Here is a 17,633-nt window from a genome sequence, read left to right as displayed (position 1 = left end):
AGAATTTCTGGGCGCTTTTGTGTATTTAAAAAACAATTACTGGCGTTTGGTTTCAGATTGTCTTGTACATGCTGCGCAGCTATACTGCCATTAAAAGCCCGTACAGCCAGTTCTGTTTGGTCTATTCATTCAAGTCAACATTTAACACAAGTGCGCTCTCGACAGGCACGCATTCAGCAGCTCGACCGTCTGCTCCTTTGAACGCGGTGATTCCGCTGAGGACGCATCGCATCAGTGTCAGCAGCAACAATGGCCGTCTGGTTGGTCCATCAATCTCCGCCAGCAGCCGACGACGCTGCACTCTGATTGGCGTTTGAAGCGCTGCCTGACAGTGCCCGAAATGAGTTCTCTTAATCAATACGACAGACTGCCTCAACAAATCCAACCTAGTCATGAGACCCGTTGCAAATAATGCTGTTAACAAACATGATTACCATCCTCTGTAGTCCGCAGAAAAAAATGGAATACATGAACTTACGAGTTTTGAGAGTCTGACAAAGTTTCCTTTGCTGCTCCATCTGATGATTTCGTTACTGGCTCATATTAAAGAAACCAAGCACAGTGCTGATGGGTTCATTTTACCATTCGTGCTTTCTGATCTGTTATTACTTTCATTAAAGTCAAATTTGGGTTGTATGTCCAATGCTTTTGGGTTACATTTGGGAGGGAATAAAATTAATTTCCGCTTCCATTCGTCTGGCTATGAAAGGGAAAGTTACCCCCCCAACGCGGGCTCTCTGCCCCTTACCGAGACTATTGTCTCTATGTGGAGTTTGTGCGCCTGGACAATGAATGTAAATCTCCCCCCTTGGATCGCGCCTCAGCTCACCATCTGCCAGCGCGGGACAAAGTCAGATGTTCCCCCAATTATGAAAGCAGTCTTGGGGAATCCTGCTGCCGAGTCTCCGCCCTGTCGCCGTCTCCCTCACACACTTTTCCTAAAATGACTGACAGCTCTACTTAACCCTAAAACCATGACAAAATCTATACATGATGACACAGAGGCGAAAGATAAAATTCCTGTAGATCTCAAGGAAACGACAAGGATGTGCTCTTTAAATGTTAAGATGTAGATTGTAAGGAATTGACGTTTTGTTGTATGCTTGTGTGTGTGCGTGTAACGATCTATTTGTTTACTATTTAAATGACAAGTTTTTAATAGTTCCTCTGGTGTAAGTGCTACAGAATTTGTCATCGTGATGGGCCACATGTAATGTTAAGCAGGGGAGGATCTCGAAATTTTTAAATGCAGGCAAAAAAAAATGACAAGAGGATGACACAAAGCTCTTCTGTGAAAATCCTCTACATGTGCATGGAGTCAATAAAGAATCCTCAAAAATACTTTAAAACAATTTATTGTATCATTGACTCTTTTAAGAAAACCGATTTTAACTATAATTGAGAAAAAAGTTCCTCCAAATAAATGGAAAATAACTTAAATTACTGTACAGGAGTATTGTCGATTATAATTTAATGTTCATGGTTTTAGGCTTTTGTGCACCTTGAGAATTGAACAGAGGAAAAAGACCATGCAGATCATTAACCGAAATCTTCCTGCTGTAACCTGTGTGTTTGGGAGTTCGTCTAGTATTGACTTGTCCGGCCTGCCCCGACTCTTCAGCCCCGCAGGTGTGAGAGGCTCGGCCGCGATTATCGCAACCCGCAAGACTTTCTAAATGTGTGGCTTTTGTAATTCGGTGAAGCAGGGAGCCGGAGCGAGAATGGGGGATTAGTCAGACCGCAAACGTCTTTCTAATCAATTTAACCCACTGAGACGGTCAGGCCGTGCGTTTTAGGGAGGAGCTGGGGAGAGGTGTGGAGGGGGGGGGGTTGGTGACTGCTAAACCAAACAATGGGGTATCGTGTGCCGTTCGTCCTCCCCAGAATTCCCCTGCTCCCATGGGACAACCAAATCCACTCTGCACGGATGGCACCGTGTCCTGGGAGGGCAGGAGGGGCGTGGCTTGTGCGTAAGGGGGAGTCGCAGACGCTGCAGCTGGTTTCCGTCCCTCCTCTCCACTGTGCAGAAAACAACAGAGCTAATGCGACCCTCCACGTCCCTAATCGATCGCTATATGTTTGTTTATTTATTTAGGAAAGGACGCAGATCCCCGGGAGAAGTGTCGGCATCTGCAATTGAGGCCGGGTGGCCACTTTTCTTTCCTTAAGCACATCACCCAGCTAAAGTTTCCCCAAACATTCGGATTAAGTTCTGTTTAATGTTTGTATATAGAATAAAATATTGCAAGCCAAATGGAAAACAGGGATTGGTCCATAGCTAGTTTCAATAACACAGAGAGAAGACCGTCTGTTTGTGCGCGAGGATCTGAATAAATCCCCACATGACTGTTATAGGCGGTTTGATCAAAATGGGTTTTCACTGCAAATTGGCTTCATGATATCAGTGCAGTTAACATCTGCCCAACATATTACTGCAAAATTTTCATCTCAACTGCAGATGTTTGGACTTTTAATAGTGTAAAAATGTAAAATTTTACTTTCGCTCATTAAAGTATAAAATGTGCATCCTTTGAAAGTAAAAAACAAAAACAAACAAAAAAACAAAACAAAACAAAAGAACTATTCCAAACCTTTGCGATAAGTAAATGTAAAACAAATGATCAAAGAATGCTTTTAAACTCTCAGTCTCAAAGTGGTGAAGTGCTTTATGTAAATTAACTCGATAACGTACCTCCTATTTAAAATTTGATTTGAGTTCTTTATTTGAGAAATTTTGTACTTGTTGTCAGGCTGCAAATTCTGACATGAACTTATAATAGAAAACCCCTTTTTGAATGCGGACCACTTCATGGGAGCGTGAGTTTATGATCTGTAATAGTTTAGATAATTTATTTTTACAATAAGAGAAACTTGGCTTTGGAAAGGATTTACCAACTACTGAATTGGGTTCATCTTTTCAGAAACACGGGGATAAATACCGCCAGAATATATTATATTTTCTTTTGCTTTAGTCATCTTTGAAAGATCAATCTGCTTTGTTTCTTTGTTCTAATGAAACTATCACAAACTTTCAAACTGTTTAAAGGAAACATTAAACGAAATTAAGTGTTATGTTTTTAAAGAATCATCAATTTTCATACAGATTGAGTTAAAATAACTCAAGAATCAGCATAATCACAACATTCTAGTAAAGTCAGTGAATTTGATCCACGTGGTTGCGCGTCTGCCTAGTTTGCTGTAATTTAAAAGCCTCTACGACAACGCCATCTCCTGGTCTGCATGGAGCATTCAGCTCTGACTTTCAGAGTTGGAGGGATCAAAAGAAAACATCTAGTTGCTCATTTTAATTTTCATTTATTAGGAACTGAAAGTCATAAATGTTTATGAATAAATGCATGATCTTTGAAATATATCTTATGTGATTTAGGAAAAGGATGAAAAACAATAAATCTTCAGGAATTTAAAAGACAAGATTGAACAAATCATTCACGATTAAAATGAATCTTCACAACAAACTTCTTCATCCCTTTTTGCAAGCACAGGTATCAATGGATTGTACATATTTCTTCATTAAATGAAAATCTTTAAAACATTTAAAGAGTGCAACATATTAACCACAGCATGTTTCAGTTGTTTTATCTTTAACCTCCTAATACCCCAACTCTTTCATTTTAAATTTCTCTTTGCTATTTGAGATTTGTAGTGTCATAATTGAACTCTTTATTTGGTGTCTGAACACAGCAGCATTTTTCCTCAGTACAAAATCAAAATGAGAAACAACAATTGTGCCTGTTTGAGCAATATGGCTCATTTGAAAGAGCAAAATTTAGTGTTGTGGTCTAGACAACCCAAAATGTGATGTCCCCATATGTGGACGCCAGGTCAAGGAGGTTAAGGGATTTAGATTGGGGTCATTTTAATCTTAGTAACCTACAAAATGATTATAATAGTTAGTTAGAATTATCATAACCTAAAGGCAGCCTTTTAAAAGGTGCAAGTTAAACAAAAGACATGCAAAAAAAACTGGGTATTGTTGTGAGGATGCTGTCTATTAGTAAACATCCTACACTTCAAATAGCAGATGCCCGTTGAAGTAGCTGTTACTAGTGATGCCATTGGCACTGTTACGAGCAACCAGCCAGACCCTGTCACCACGCTCAAGCTGAACATAAATGCTTCCACTGGCCATCAGGTAACCGGTATGCTTTGTGGTGAATGAGTGAAGAATCCGGTTCCCGTTGCGCACCAGATCCACAGTGGCAGACCTCTGGAAAATCGTAAGGCTGAACTCAAACTCATAAACACCCGGGGTCTCACATGTAAAGATCCCATTCTGAGTGTTGTAGCCGTTCTGTCCGTTGTAGATCACGTCACGGAAAATGATTGGATTGTCAGCGTTGGGGGAGTTGCTGCCAAGTCGCATTGAGAAAGCAATGTTCCGTTGGTTGTCAGGGGGGCTAGGGGTAAAAGGTGGTTCTGTTTCTGAAAAATAACATAAGTGCTATTATAACGAAATAACCTGTAAACTTGAATATAAGCTACATGTAATACTTTAATATAAATTTGAACATGCATGGACAATATAGAACAATAAGTGAGAGGTTTACCTGGATCTTCTTCTGAACTTGAAGATTCATCTGAATCTTAAAAAAAAAAAGGTAAAAATCAGTATGTCCAAAATCCTTTAAGAGTAGCTTAAAGTGCTTCACTGATTAGTGACATGCAAGATAAGCAAAAATAATTATTTCCTAAATAATCCAATGTCACTGACTGTCTGGAGTCTAATTTCACATCAAGGACTCACCACCCTCCTTCCATGGATTGAGGTCGAACTTAGGGATGTTCTCGCACTGGGTGTAGCCATTCCCTCGAGGCCGGAACAGGAAGGGGTTTTCAGGGACTTCAGTGATACCAGTATTGTCGCAGATTATACGAGCCATTGATGTTTGCCTCAGTGACCGTTTCTGAGCCTCAGTGAAGACTCCATCATTCTCCCACCAAAGTCTGAAATGGGACAACGTTTAAAGTTTAAAGACCAAATCCAACAGTAAGGCTAACACAGCCCCCTGAGCCTCAACAGTGTTCGCTTTGTTTTCCTTCTGCTTACCGGTCTCCCTGACGGATCTTTTGGAACTGAGTTGCGATCAAGCAGGCAAACAGAGGTCCCACTCGTCCTCCATGGACAAATGGCTCTGACACTCCTCCAAGCCACACATCAATGTTGTCAGGGGTGCCATAGAGATTCAGCAGCCTCTGTGCCAGATCTGTATTGTTCAGCACTGCAGCCAGGTCCTCAAGAGTTTGTGGCTGCGACAGTCTACAGAACTTGCGCCACTTGTTGTAGCCTGAAAAGGATTAAGCACAGTTTAGGACAGTTCATCTTCTATGCATGTTCATCAGAGGCCTTGAATGATTAAGCAAACTTAATTATATTAATCAGTCAAAAAAAATCTATCAAAATGTGTTTGTATAGTACTTTCCATGCAAGGTAGAGTAGCTTAAAGTCCTTCACTGATTACTGACATGCAATGATAGGAATTTTTTAAAGAAAAAAATGAAATTGCAAAGTTTCATTAACAATAGAAGTAATTATAATTAGCTAAATAACTAAGTAAAAAAATACCTAAAAATAACATAAAGAAAGAAAATAAAGATTATTGTAGCAAGTAATGTCTATCAAACATACTCAATCAAATGAATCAAAAAAGTAGGTTTATGGTTTATATTTAAGGACTGCAGTTCTCTCTTGTCAGATTAAATATACTTATATTTATAAAGATTAAACAAATACCAGGGACTCCGTGGTCTCTTCCTCTCTGCATGTTCAGTGAACCCAGATCCAGTGCCACCCTAGAGGAGAACTTAAACAGCCTGTCCGTCAGTTCCTCAGACATCATGTGCTGCTGAGTGTTCAGTTTGGCTGGGCGACCCACTAGCCCTCTCATGACAGGGTCCACACCACCTGAGAAACACACAAAATCATTTCAGTTTTGAAAATCCTCAATGATAGGACTAAAAAGTTAAATATTTCGTCTCTACCTTGAAAGATCATCCTCCATGGTGTGAAGAAGTCTCTGTGCAGCAGATCGCTGGGGTATTCAGGGTGCTGCTGGTACTGCTCATCAAGACGGGAAATGATTGGCTGAATCATCAGGTGAGCAAAACGGAAGGCAGCTACGCCAAATACATTGGCGATCCCGGGATTCACGTCTTCATCGTAGCCAGGGTAGGTGGACAGCAGCTCTGCAATGACGTCTGGACCAACAATGTGATGTAAGAAGTCTCTGAATGTCATCACCTAAAAGACCAAAGAGAAACTCAGCAGTGTAATTGAATAATGAGTGTAATTAAAATACTTCAGGAAGTCTAGCTCCTCACTAACCTGCAGATAGGCGCCCACAATCTTGCGAGCCTCCTGGTAGAGTCTCTCTCCATCCCACTGTGGATTGAGACAGGCCAGAGCACGTGCGAGTCGGTTGTGTTCACGTAACATGACAGTGTGCAGAGAGGCCAGTGCGTTGTTCTCAGTGGCGCGATCGTCACCTTAAAATCACATGATATTAGAGCGGAAAAAACAAGTCTTGTTGGCTGTGTGCACTTGAGAGATTTGAAAGTCAGTGTATTTGATGGTACTCACCAGCGAAAAAGCAAGGCACCTCCACCGCATTTGAGGTATTCGTAATGCGAGCTCGAGTGGCACACATGTTGGTACTCATAGAGCTGAAGGGTAAAAGCTCACGGCCGGTATCATTAAAAATGTCATTGACCCTCAAAAGACCCTTATCTGAGGTGAGGTCCCGGAGGGAGTGAGCTTTGGCTTCGTCTGAGCCGTAGACTTCACCTGCATCGAGGAAGGACGTGAGAGTGTTCATCTGTTCGCGGACTGTGCTTGCACCGAAGTTGAAGCCAGTGTTTCCAGAGCCACAAGCTGGTGCTGAGCGGGTGAAAGGAATGCACTCATCCTCTGAATTATTGCCGAACCGGGGGTCATTTTTAGGAATCTGTTTGGAAGACAAGGCACACTCAGCATTCACTCTGCATGCATTTGAATGCAAATATATATTTCCCTGAGTAATGCAGTGGCACTGACATCAATGGGGAAGCAGGGGTCTCTGCGCGTGCAAGTCTTTCCACAGTCAATGCCGTCACTGAATGAAGCAATGGAAGGAGAAGTAGGAGTGAAGGTCAGGTCATGATCAGTGAGCTGGGCAAAGATTGTCACCAGGAAAGTGTAGAGTGGATCGCTCTGCACGTCAGCGGTAGGTGTTGGCAAAATGCGGTTGGACACTTCTCTCACCTGTGTATGAGGGTGTAGAAAATGAATTCTGTGTAGAGAGGCTTCATGCACATATTTCTTTAGAGCATTTTGCAGTGTGCCCAGTAAAGATGAAATTCTAAAGTGTCTTACCAGGGGAAGAATGTGATTGTTCACTGCTTGATCACGGGTCCAGCCTTTAGGTGTAGAAGTGCCATCCTCATACTCAGCAGGGAGAAAGCGGAGAAAAGGTGTGTTGGAGGCTCCCCAGCGGGTGTTTTTCCTACATGAGAGAAGCAGATTCACTATATTGTATAAAGATAAACAACATCAAACAAAAGACCTCACCCAAGTCCCAAATTATAGGCATCACTGTCAGGACAAAATGGGAAATAATTATTCTGGAAATGATAAATGATTGTCTCACATGTTGTTGCACACACCGCTTGCAGTGCGATATGTGTGCAAGTTTTGAGTTGTCCTACAAGAAGGGATGCGGTGACGTGGAGAGCAGCCTGTCAGTTCAATGAGGGCCTGTAGATTTTCCTTAGAGATCAAATCTGAATAAGACAGACGATGAAAATTAATTAACTTCAACATTTAAGTAAAATGGAAAATTTACCAATTGAAATTTAAATGAACATTTTTAAATACACACCTGTGGCATTGATGGAGCGCTTGTGACGCTTTTCAAGACTTTCGGTGATCATTTGCAAAGAATTAGCCAGGTAATCAGCAGAGCGCACAGCAATGCGGGATGCTCCTCTGGGCTGCTTCATTAGCCGCACAACGTCAGCGTAATGTGCGTTTCTTCTCACGCGATCCAAGCTCCTGTGATGTGTGAGGAATTCATATTTGTTAAAGTTTCAAGTAGGATACCTTGAAAAATACTTTGATTTTTGCTGTGCCCATTGGTTCAGGGTCTGAAGATTTAGCTGTAGTTTAAGAGGTCTGGAGACTCACTGTTGCCTTGAATAACGATAGGCTGCATCCACCTTTGCCTTTGCTGCCATCACAGTGTTTTCAATGAAGCTCTGACTCAAATGTGCTGATAAAAGAGAAAATGTTTGCTTTTATTCACTCCTTGCTTCACTGACTGCATGATACTTTGCTTATTGCATGAAAATGTTTGTTACACACAGATATAAATGCAGAAGAGAAGAAGAAGCATAAAACTTTTACATTTCTTTGTCATCTCATAAATTAATTCGAAAATATCTAAGGCAAATGGTAGAACCATGTGATCATTTCACTTGAGCGAGGAATGCATCAAACGTTATATGCTGCTGTCAGAAGACAGAGTTAGTACTCACCTTCATTGACCTGGCATTGCAAGCACAGGTACAGGCCCACAGCCAGAAGGCACAGAAACTGATTCATCTCTGAGGAAAAAAAGTAAAATAAAATGTAAATTATATATATATATATAATTATATATATATATATAACTGGTTCTTCTTCAGGCATGTAACCTTTTTGCTATTGTTACATGTGTGTGTGTGTGTGTGTGTGTGTGTGTGTGTGTGTGTGTGTGTGTGTGTGTGTGTGTGTGTACAAGACATGTACCTTCTGTATTCTGATGTCCTGTGGCATCCACCAGCAGCTGTCAGAAGTCTGCGCTGCTCAGGTGTTTTATAGGGCCAGTGGACAAGTACGTCATCCCATGCAACATCTGCAGGCAGGAATTTTGCTCGGAATTTTCTCGTTCTTACTTCCTGCCCGTCACCTTTACAGGCGGATCTTCCTCCTTTGTTTAGTCATGGTATTAAAGAATAAGAACAACATTTTCAAAATAATACCAAAAATTGAAAGCGTTTTGATTAAAACGAGGGAGAAAAATCTCACAAATAAGTGTCTTTACTTTTTTAATTCATACATTTGTTTGTGTCTCCATTAAATAATTTTTGAGAGAACACAACATTTCACCATAAGTGTTGTATTATCATGGATACACAGATTGTAGTGTACACCATTTATTCTCTCACATGGGTCAGGTTGTTTTTACAAAACCAAAAAAGCTGATCACATTTGCATATCGCTGCACAAAATGCACGATTTCTGTTGTGTAACACGTAGCATCCAAATGTTGCTTTAGGTAAAGTATAAACTTGAAACCGTTTTGTCTGCTTTTTATTTTATTTCAGTCAACAATAATTTTTTGCACAATGCTCGTCAAACGATGGTGTCAGATAAGCGATAAGTGATGCCAGACAAACATTCTCCAGATTTAATGACAATGCGCACAAACAATGAACTAAGAAAACAACTTCCTGCATACTAAGAATTGCAATAAACTAAAACATTTCCCAGTCAACACAAGCAGTGACCGTATATACATTAAGTTACTTTGCGAATTTAAAAGGATATTGGATATTCTTATTTCCATTTACATTCGTATTGTTTATCCTACTAGTCAATGTCCAACAAAAAGAAAATTGTGTCATGTTGCAAAATTTGCGTTTGTGTGTTTTTATGTTCATTCTGTAATTGTCCAACACATGCACGGTGAATAAAAACCACCATGTACATTGATGTTGCTACACATCGGCCTACTAACCTTTCTCATGGCCACGAAACCAAATAAGCTAAAGTGAGATGCACAATTTCTGCAAAACTCATGTATTATCAAGTTAAATTGGCGATTGTAAATAGAGGAAAGTATATACTTTTCGAAAATGAATGTGCGCCTGTCCGTGTGGCGACCAGGATCTTAAAAAAACAAAAGAAAAGAAAAAGAAAAAGAAAAAAGCCGCCCATCTTTGAGAATCTGTGCTAATCTTAGTGTACTGAAATTCCTCCACTGCCTGCAGGTGAGGTTACATCTCAGACAGGTAGATCATGTCATTGAGTCAGCTCGGAACAATGCCTGTAACTAATCAAGGTAAGGCCATCTCCTATTGTTCCGTCTCGGGGAAGGAAGATGTCGCCATTCATCAACTTCATTCGCAATTAAAACTTTCCAGTTTACGTGGACAACGACGTGAGAGTGAAACGGGATTAAAATCTAATAGGCTAATAATAACTCCTAGTCTTAAACAGCAATATGTCTGTTTAACTACAATTTAATAACTACATGGGTTACATTTTTATTTAAGTACTTTCATACTTAAGTAATTTCATACTTATGGTTAAATAAAGCAAAACGAATGTTCTGCCTTGGTTCCAGTGGTTATTAAGACAGATTAAGATAAACAGCCTGATAAAGTAAAGAATTTAATAATCGTTTTAAACTAAGTCTCCCTGCTGGCACTTTGAAGGTCAAGCCGACCTCTCATTCTAAACCCATAGCTTGCTGTTGGGGTGCGGTGTGCAGTAGCCTTGCTTCATTTTATTTGCTCAACAATTTACCTGTCCAAATATTCACTGGCGACAGCAAAGCATGAACACGGGCGATTAAAACTTTTCACAATTTGTTTAAAGAAAGTTTCTCTTGATTCATAAACAGGATGTAGAAAATATGATTTACGAAAGAATTATGTCGAAAGCAGAGAAATGACTTGTTTCCCAAGGATCATTGTCACTTTTTGTGTCACTTTTATGTCACAAAAAATCCCTTTTTATATATTTGACATACATATTCGACAAATAATATTAGCAAAAATGGCAAGGCAGTATTGTACAATTATTAATGTAACACATTAATGGAAAAAGCTGCTTTGACCTGTGCTTCTTTGCAAACTGCTTTCACGCAAACATGAAAAACAAAACAAATCCATCCATGTTGAACTTTCGACTGCTGTCAGAAGTCTCTTTGCTAGCAGATGTGTTTCCCTTTTAGTCATCCTCAGGTGCTGTTTTGAGAAAGTGATCCATGCCTTAATTTCATCCAGGCTTTTTATTTTTGACAGCTTTTATTTGACCATTAGGCTGTCTCAGATAGCTGCAAAATGTTGGAGCTGGTATCTTGAACCACACATGCAAGCAGGACCACATTTTACCCCTCCTGGTTTATTTGTACTGGCTTGAAGTTGTTACCTTTCCGTTTAACTTTTTGCTTTCAAAAAATCATTGAGGTCAGCTGACCAGATGCCTCTGGTTGTACACAGAAGCAGATTAAAACAAAAAGAACTTTGCTGTAGCTACAAGTAAACTCTGGAACAGCTTGCTCTACGCATCTGACCCCAACACTGCATGGTGGAAGTGTGGTAACACCATTGCTTCACAGGAGAAGGTCCTGGGATTAGGGTTATCTAGTTATCAAATTTAGTCTGGTGCCTTTCTGTGTGGAGTTTGTGTCGGCCCCCAACCCACCCACCCATGACTTGCTTGGGTTCTCTTCAGGTGCAGTTTCCCTCAGTCCAAAAACGTGCCAGTTAGGTTAACTTGTGAAATTACCATTTCTCTCCACTCATGAAAGCTGGAAGAGATATATATATAGTACTATCAAGAGAAAGGCACACAAATGAAAAGGCACACATTGGAGAACAAAGGGGTTGGAAGTAGTGTACTTGGTTTGATTATATCATTTAATAATTACATTGGCTGTGTCTGGATTTTTACTGGGATAAAATAGATGTTTGTGACCACAAAAAAACATACATGGCACTCACATTATCAATCTGCCTAGTCTATTGTAAGCTTAGAAAAACATTCAGTTTTAGGTACTTAAATTGAGTCACTGGGGTTTTCTGCACTCTGTTTCCTCAAGCTAAAAATAACATAAATTCATTCCAACATAGAGAACTGACTGGTCCTTCCACAGGCATGTAACCGCTTTGTTATTGTTACATGGGCGTGTGTGTGTGTGTGTGTGTGTGTGTGTGTGTGTGTGTGACAAATAAGACAAATGAATAAGAATTATGTTTGCTTAATGTGTGAAAGTTTGTTCTTATTTAGACTCAAGTGTGGTAGCAAGCTGGAATATACAGTGCTCAGCAGCATAAATGAGTACACCCCTTTACATTTGTCAGAAAACCTTTAGTTTCCTTTCAGAATCAACATTTTCTATGAGATGCTATAATACAAAATACTGCCATAAATGTGGGCCACTGATTGCAAAAAAAGATTTGTTAATTTGCACACACACAAAAAATGATTTTCCTAACAAACTCATTCAAGCTCATGTTGCAAAAATGAGTACACCCCAATTATAGTCATAGGAGAAAAGCCACACAAGACTGCAAAATTCGAATTAACAGGCATTCAACCACAGGTGAGTCTAATGATTTATTTAAGAGGTGTCCAGCAGACAGGTGACGATAAAAGGGCATTACTTAACAAAGAAAAGCTCTTCCCATTTCATGCTGCCAGCAATAGCTCCACATGGAAGAGAAATATCACAAAATCTGAGAAAGGAAATAATTTCTTTACACAAAAAAGGTGAGGGCTACAAGAAGATCAGCAAAACTTTACATATCAGTCAAAGTGATCCAAAAATTTAGGAAAGATGGAAGTGCAACCATATTACAGAGACATCCAGGCCGTCCACAGAAGTTAACATCTCAACAGGAGCGTCTCCTAATGAAAAGGGTTGAAGAAAATCACCATGGAAGTTCACTGCAGTTAGCTAAAGCAGTAGAAAGCCAAACTGGAGTGACCGTTTCCCGTGACACCATCCGGCACACATTGCAGAGGAATGGCATGTCATGGGTATCGTCCATGAAGGAAGCCTCTCCTAAAGTCCATGCACAAAAAAGCACACCTAGAATTTGCTAGGGCCCATGCTGAAAAAGATGAAGACTACTGGGACTCTATACTCTGGAGTGATGAGACAAAGATCACTGTTTTTGGAACAAATGGTTTCAAAACTGTATGGTGTCATAAAGGTGAGGATTTCAAGGGGAAATGTATGGTGCCTACAGTGAAACATGGTGGTGGTAGTGTCCTTATGTGGGGCTGCATGAGTGCTGCTGGTGTTGGGGAGCTGCATTTCATTGATGGTATGAACTCAACAATGTACTGCTCTATTCTGAAGGATAAGATAAGATAAGATAAGATAAGATAAGACTTTATTGATCCCACAACGGGGAAATTTTTGCGTCACCTCAGCTCAGGTACAGATATCAGAAGGAAATACAAAAATACAAATAAGTACAATCAATGAAAAAAATAAGATAATACACTATATACAATGGTAGCATACACAGTATGTGATTATGGATATTTGAATGAATGAATGAATGAATGAATGTCTTTTATTCGAGCAACCAAATAATAAAGTTATTGTAATGTACAATTACACAAAAAAAGAAAAAAACAAGTTTAGCTCGAAAAGGAGTGGGATGAAGACAAGCTTTTTAACTCCCACCCCTACAATCTTATCTGAGTTTTAAATTTTGTAGTTGCGCAGTACATTTAAATATTTGTGACATACAATTACGGTTATAAAATTATCGCATTGTCATAATTACAACATACAGTAGTGTAAATATTTAGCATCAATAATACAGTCTTTGTTACCACCGTTGAATATCACAGTCATCACCATCATGGTCATTACATTACCATTACATCTTCTCCGTATATTATTTATATTTTAGCTATGAAAATATCAATGAAGTATGCTTCCGTTGTATAGTTGTAACTTCATCAATTTTACTTTTAAGAATTAATTCTGGTCTACTGTTTCCTAATAATGGAGATAACAGTAATAACAACAGCGTAAGACAATATCAACAGTGTCCATTTCAACTCTACAAAATAATTGTTTATATAAGTATTTGTTGTTATCATTCTATATATAAACAAAGAAAAAAGAAAGAAATAATACAAAGAATATATTATTATTTACTATCATGGATAAACAATCACACACTCGGTTCCTCTTTGTACCTTGACAATATACATTTTTTGTACCTCGATTTAAACAGATGAATATTTGGACATTGCTTGAGCTCTACATCCATTCTGTTCCAAAGTTTCACTCCACACACAGACACACACAAACTTTTCCTGGTAGTTCTAACTATCTGCCTTTTAAAGTTACTACATCCCCTCAAATTGTAACCTCCTTCTTTTTTTTCTTTTTTTTTTTGTGTCCCGTTTGGATCTATAGCCATCAGAATTGTTGTCTTAAGGCCAAGAAAGATGCCAAGCGGATTTATTTTACCAAGTGGATCATCATGGCCTTGCCATATTGGTCCATTTGATTGACCTTTATTATAATTATGAATTTATTTTATTTTCAGTTGCTACAAACGGGACAGACATGACTGGAGGATAGGACAGGGAGAAAGAATGAAAGAAAGAGAGGGAGAGAAAGAAAACCAAATGGGAGAAGAGACGGTGAGAAGGGGGGGAAGAAAGAAAAAAAAAAAAAAAAAAAAAAAAAAAAAGAACAAAACTCCTGGGTCACCTGTATGGAGAAAAAAAACAGAAGAGAAAGCAAACAACAAAGAGCAACATAATAAATAAAAAAACCGGCACTATCACAATAAACTAGCTAGCAGTAGATATCAGTAGATACTAAATAATAAATGATATTGTGCAGCACGCAAGATAGACAGCGCACAATGTGCTTTGAGGCAGCAGCCAAGAAAGCTGTAGTCCGCGTCTGTGAATACCCGTGTGTACACCTGTGTGCATACCTGTGTGGATCAGCATGCTTGCATTCCAAAGGTTTCTCCATGTAACGATCTGCTAGGGAGTGTGGGGAGCCACAGCCCCGTCCTCCAGGGCATGAAGCAGGTATGGAGGAGATCAAAACTCCAGACATCCAGAGGCCCCCAGAACACAAGAGACCAAGGAAGACCAACAGAGGGGCAGCCGCGCCACTGTCCCAGTAAGAGCTGAGGAGAGTCCCAGATGAGGGCTCACTCAGCAGCCGCGGAGCAGAAGCCAGGGGGAGTTGCAGTGACGCGCCCGTGAGCTCCGCCGGCAGCCAGCTGTGCCTCAGTGACCGACCCCACCTCCGGAGTGGCCCGAGCGAGCCCCAGGCTCCAGGCCCCGATAAGCGGCCGCCAAGGAGTGAGCCGGTGTGTACCCGGACGCCCACCCCCAGACACAAAGAACCACCAACGCACCGACACCTGAGGGAGTCCGCCACTGGCAGGGGAAGTGGTGGTGGGTGGAGATAGGCCTCCAAACCTTGGAGGGCCTGAGATGTCCCCAGAGAGGTGGCGTCTGATACCCAACCTGACATATAGACACAGACATACAGGCACACACAGACACAAACATCCATTCCCACCCTCATGCTCTCATATGCACTTACTCCACACTCAACCAACATGGAGACAGACATAAAGAGACGCTGTACACACGGTCACACTCCCCAAGCGTACTCTACGAACCGGGTCTAGGTACCCTTGCCCCTGGAGGGGGGAACTGCACCCAGACCCAGGTGGTGTTACCCTTTTCCCTGCGGTGGGGAGAGGCGTAAAGAGCTTTTGGATATTTTCTGGCAGTATACCCTTATTTGCCTTATATAGAAGTTTAGTAGTCGAGAATTCAACTAAATCAATCAATTTTAATAGTTTTGACTGCAAAAACAAAATATTAGTGTGACTATAATATCCTACCTTATACATTATTCTTATAGCACATTTTTGTAGTATAGCCAGGTGATGCAGAGAACTTTTGTAATTATTGCCCCACACCTCTACACAATAAGTCAAGTATGGTAGGACTAGTACACAGTATAACAAAAACATTGCATGGCAGTTTAAGAAGAACTTGGCTCTATTTATGATTGAGATACTTTTGGACACTTTATTTTGTATATGTCTGATGTGTGATTTCCAGCATAATTTGCTATCAATCATTACTCCCAAGAATTTTATTTCTGATACTACATCAATGACTACACCATCTATTTTTATTACAGTATCTTCATTTACATTGTAATTCCCAAAGAACATTACCTTGGTTTTGCTCAAATTTATAGATAATTTGTTAACATCCATCCATATTTTTAATTTCCTTAACTCATTGTTAATGTTAAGTACTAGGTCACTATGGTCGTCGTTAGAATAAAAAATATTGGTGTCGTCAGCAAATATAACTAATTTTAATAACTTTGATACATTAAATATGTCGTTTATATAAAGGTTAAATAGAGTTGGTCCCAGAACTGATCCTTGTGGCACTCCACAGCTAATGCCCAAATACCCCGATTCAAACTCGCCCATCTTCACATACTGCTGTCTCTCAGTCAAATAACTTTGGATCCATTTCAAAGCCACTCCCCTAATACCATATCTGTCTAATTTTTTAAATAATCTGCTATGATTAATCGTATCAAATGCTTTCTTCAAGTCAATAAATATCCCTGCTGCATGTCTTTTTCTATCCAGACTGTTGGTTATCTCTTCTATTGCATCAATGATAGCCATTGAAGTTGACCTTCCTATCCTAAATCCGTACTGACATTCATTAATTAGTTTATGTTTGTCAATAAATTTACCTAGTCTATTATTATAAAGTTTTTCTAATATTTTAGAAAACTGAGGGAGCAGGGACACTGGTCGATAGTTGGTGAAGATGTGTTTGTTTCCACTTTTATATATGGGTATAACTTTAGCTATTTTCATTTTCTTTGGGCATTTCCCCGTTTGAAATGATAAATTACATATATAAGCTAGAGGTCTGGCAATGCTATGTATGATTCGTTTAACTAATGTCATATCTATACCAAAACAATCAGTAGAGGTCTTGTTCTTACAACTGTTAACTACATCTAAAATATCTAATTCAGTAACTCCCGACAAGAACATAGTCTTTGAATTTATTTCTATCAGTGACATTTCGCTGCTATTACTTTTTGGAATTGTTATAGTCAGCTCCGGTTCCACATTTACAAAAAAGCTGTTAAAGCACTCCACCATCTCGTTTAGATTGTAATTGTCACTGTTATTATTAGTGAAATAATCTGGATATGAGCACTTTTTTGTGTTACCTTTAATAATAGTGTTAAGTATTCCCCATATCTCTTTAGTGTTGTTTTTATTTTTATGTATTAAATTAGTATAGTATAATTTCTTACTAGTTCTTAATATTTCCGTTAGTTTATTTTTATATTTTTTATATCTATACTCTGCTTCTTCAGTTCTTAGCTTAGTGAATTGTCTATATAAAGAATTTTTCTTCTTACAGGCCTTGTGTAATCCTTTTGTTAACCATGGGCATTTAATAGATTTATTGTTGATACTGAATTGCCCGACTGGGCAGTTTTTATCATACAGGCAGTTGAAGATATCCAAAAATATTTCAAAAGCACTATCCACATCATCTACAGCATACACTGCATTCCAATCCTGATTCATCAAGTCCTGATAAAAAAGATTAATTGCATTTTCTGTTCTTACTCGTTTGTAGATATATTTCTGAGGTACTTTCTTGCATACACTCTTAACGTCATACACTATAAATATTGGCAGGTGATCAGTTATATCACATACCATTAGTCCGCTAGCAATTATTAACTCTAAATTATTTGTAAAGATGTTATCAATAAGGGTAGCACTATGAGTTGTTATAC

At 39.4% G+C, this 17,633-nt stretch overlaps 1 protein-coding gene across 2 annotated transcripts; it reads right to left on the bottom strand.

The window, feature by feature from the left end:
- Nucleotides 1-3,299: 3,299 nt before the first annotated feature.
- LOC120726147 (eosinophil peroxidase-like) lies at nt 3,300-8,867 on the bottom strand. 2 transcript variants are annotated; one of them, XM_040019501.1, is made up of 15 exons: nt 8,783-8,866; nt 8,530-8,598; nt 8,180-8,264; nt 7,875-8,047; nt 7,644-7,776; nt 7,370-7,499; nt 7,052-7,258; nt 6,599-6,962; nt 6,344-6,504; nt 6,001-6,259; nt 5,753-5,923; nt 5,069-5,306; nt 4,766-4,965; nt 4,569-4,604; nt 3,300-4,443 (listed from the first exon to the last, which is right to left on the bottom strand). In XM_040019501.1, the coding sequence occupies exons 2-15, from the start codon at nt 8,594-8,596 to the stop codon at nt 4,025-4,027; spliced, it is 2,643 nt and encodes an 880-aa protein (XP_039875435.1). In that variant the 5' UTR covers nt 8,597-8,598; nt 8,783-8,866; the 3' UTR covers nt 3,300-4,024. The 2 variants fall into 2 exon arrangements, with proteins under 2 accessions (XP_039875435.1, XP_039875436.1); XM_040019502.1 differs by lacking the exon at nt 3,300-4,443 and having other exon boundaries at nt 4,569-4,610; nt 8,783-8,867.
- Between the last annotated feature and the right edge of the window lie 8,766 nt (nt 8,868-17,633).

The sequence above is a fragment of the Simochromis diagramma genome, unplaced genomic scaffold (genome assembly GCF_900408965.1).
Source record: "Simochromis diagramma unplaced genomic scaffold, fSimDia1.1 OVJJ01000822.1, whole genome shotgun sequence".
NCBI classification, from domain to species: domain Eukaryota; kingdom Metazoa; phylum Chordata; class Actinopteri; order Cichliformes; family Cichlidae; genus Simochromis; species Simochromis diagramma.
Note: the sequence above shows the minus strand (reverse complement) of the source record. Positions and strands in the feature narration are given on the sequence as shown.

Excerpts from the sequence above, each read along its gene's own strand:
- LOC120726147 (XM_040019501.1), bottom strand. The coding sequence starts at position 8,596 with ATGAATCAGTTTCTGTGCCTTCTGGCTGTGGGCCTGTACCTGTGCTTG. Across the intron at positions 8,265-8,529 it reads GCAATGCCAGGTCAATGAAG|CACATTTGAGTCAGAGCTTC; the intron begins GTGAGTACTAAC and ends CTCTTTTATCAG. Across the intron at positions 4,966-5,068 it reads AAGATCCGTCAGGGAGACCG|ACTTTGGTGGGAGAATGATG; the intron begins GTAAGCAGAAGG and ends GTCCCATTTCAG.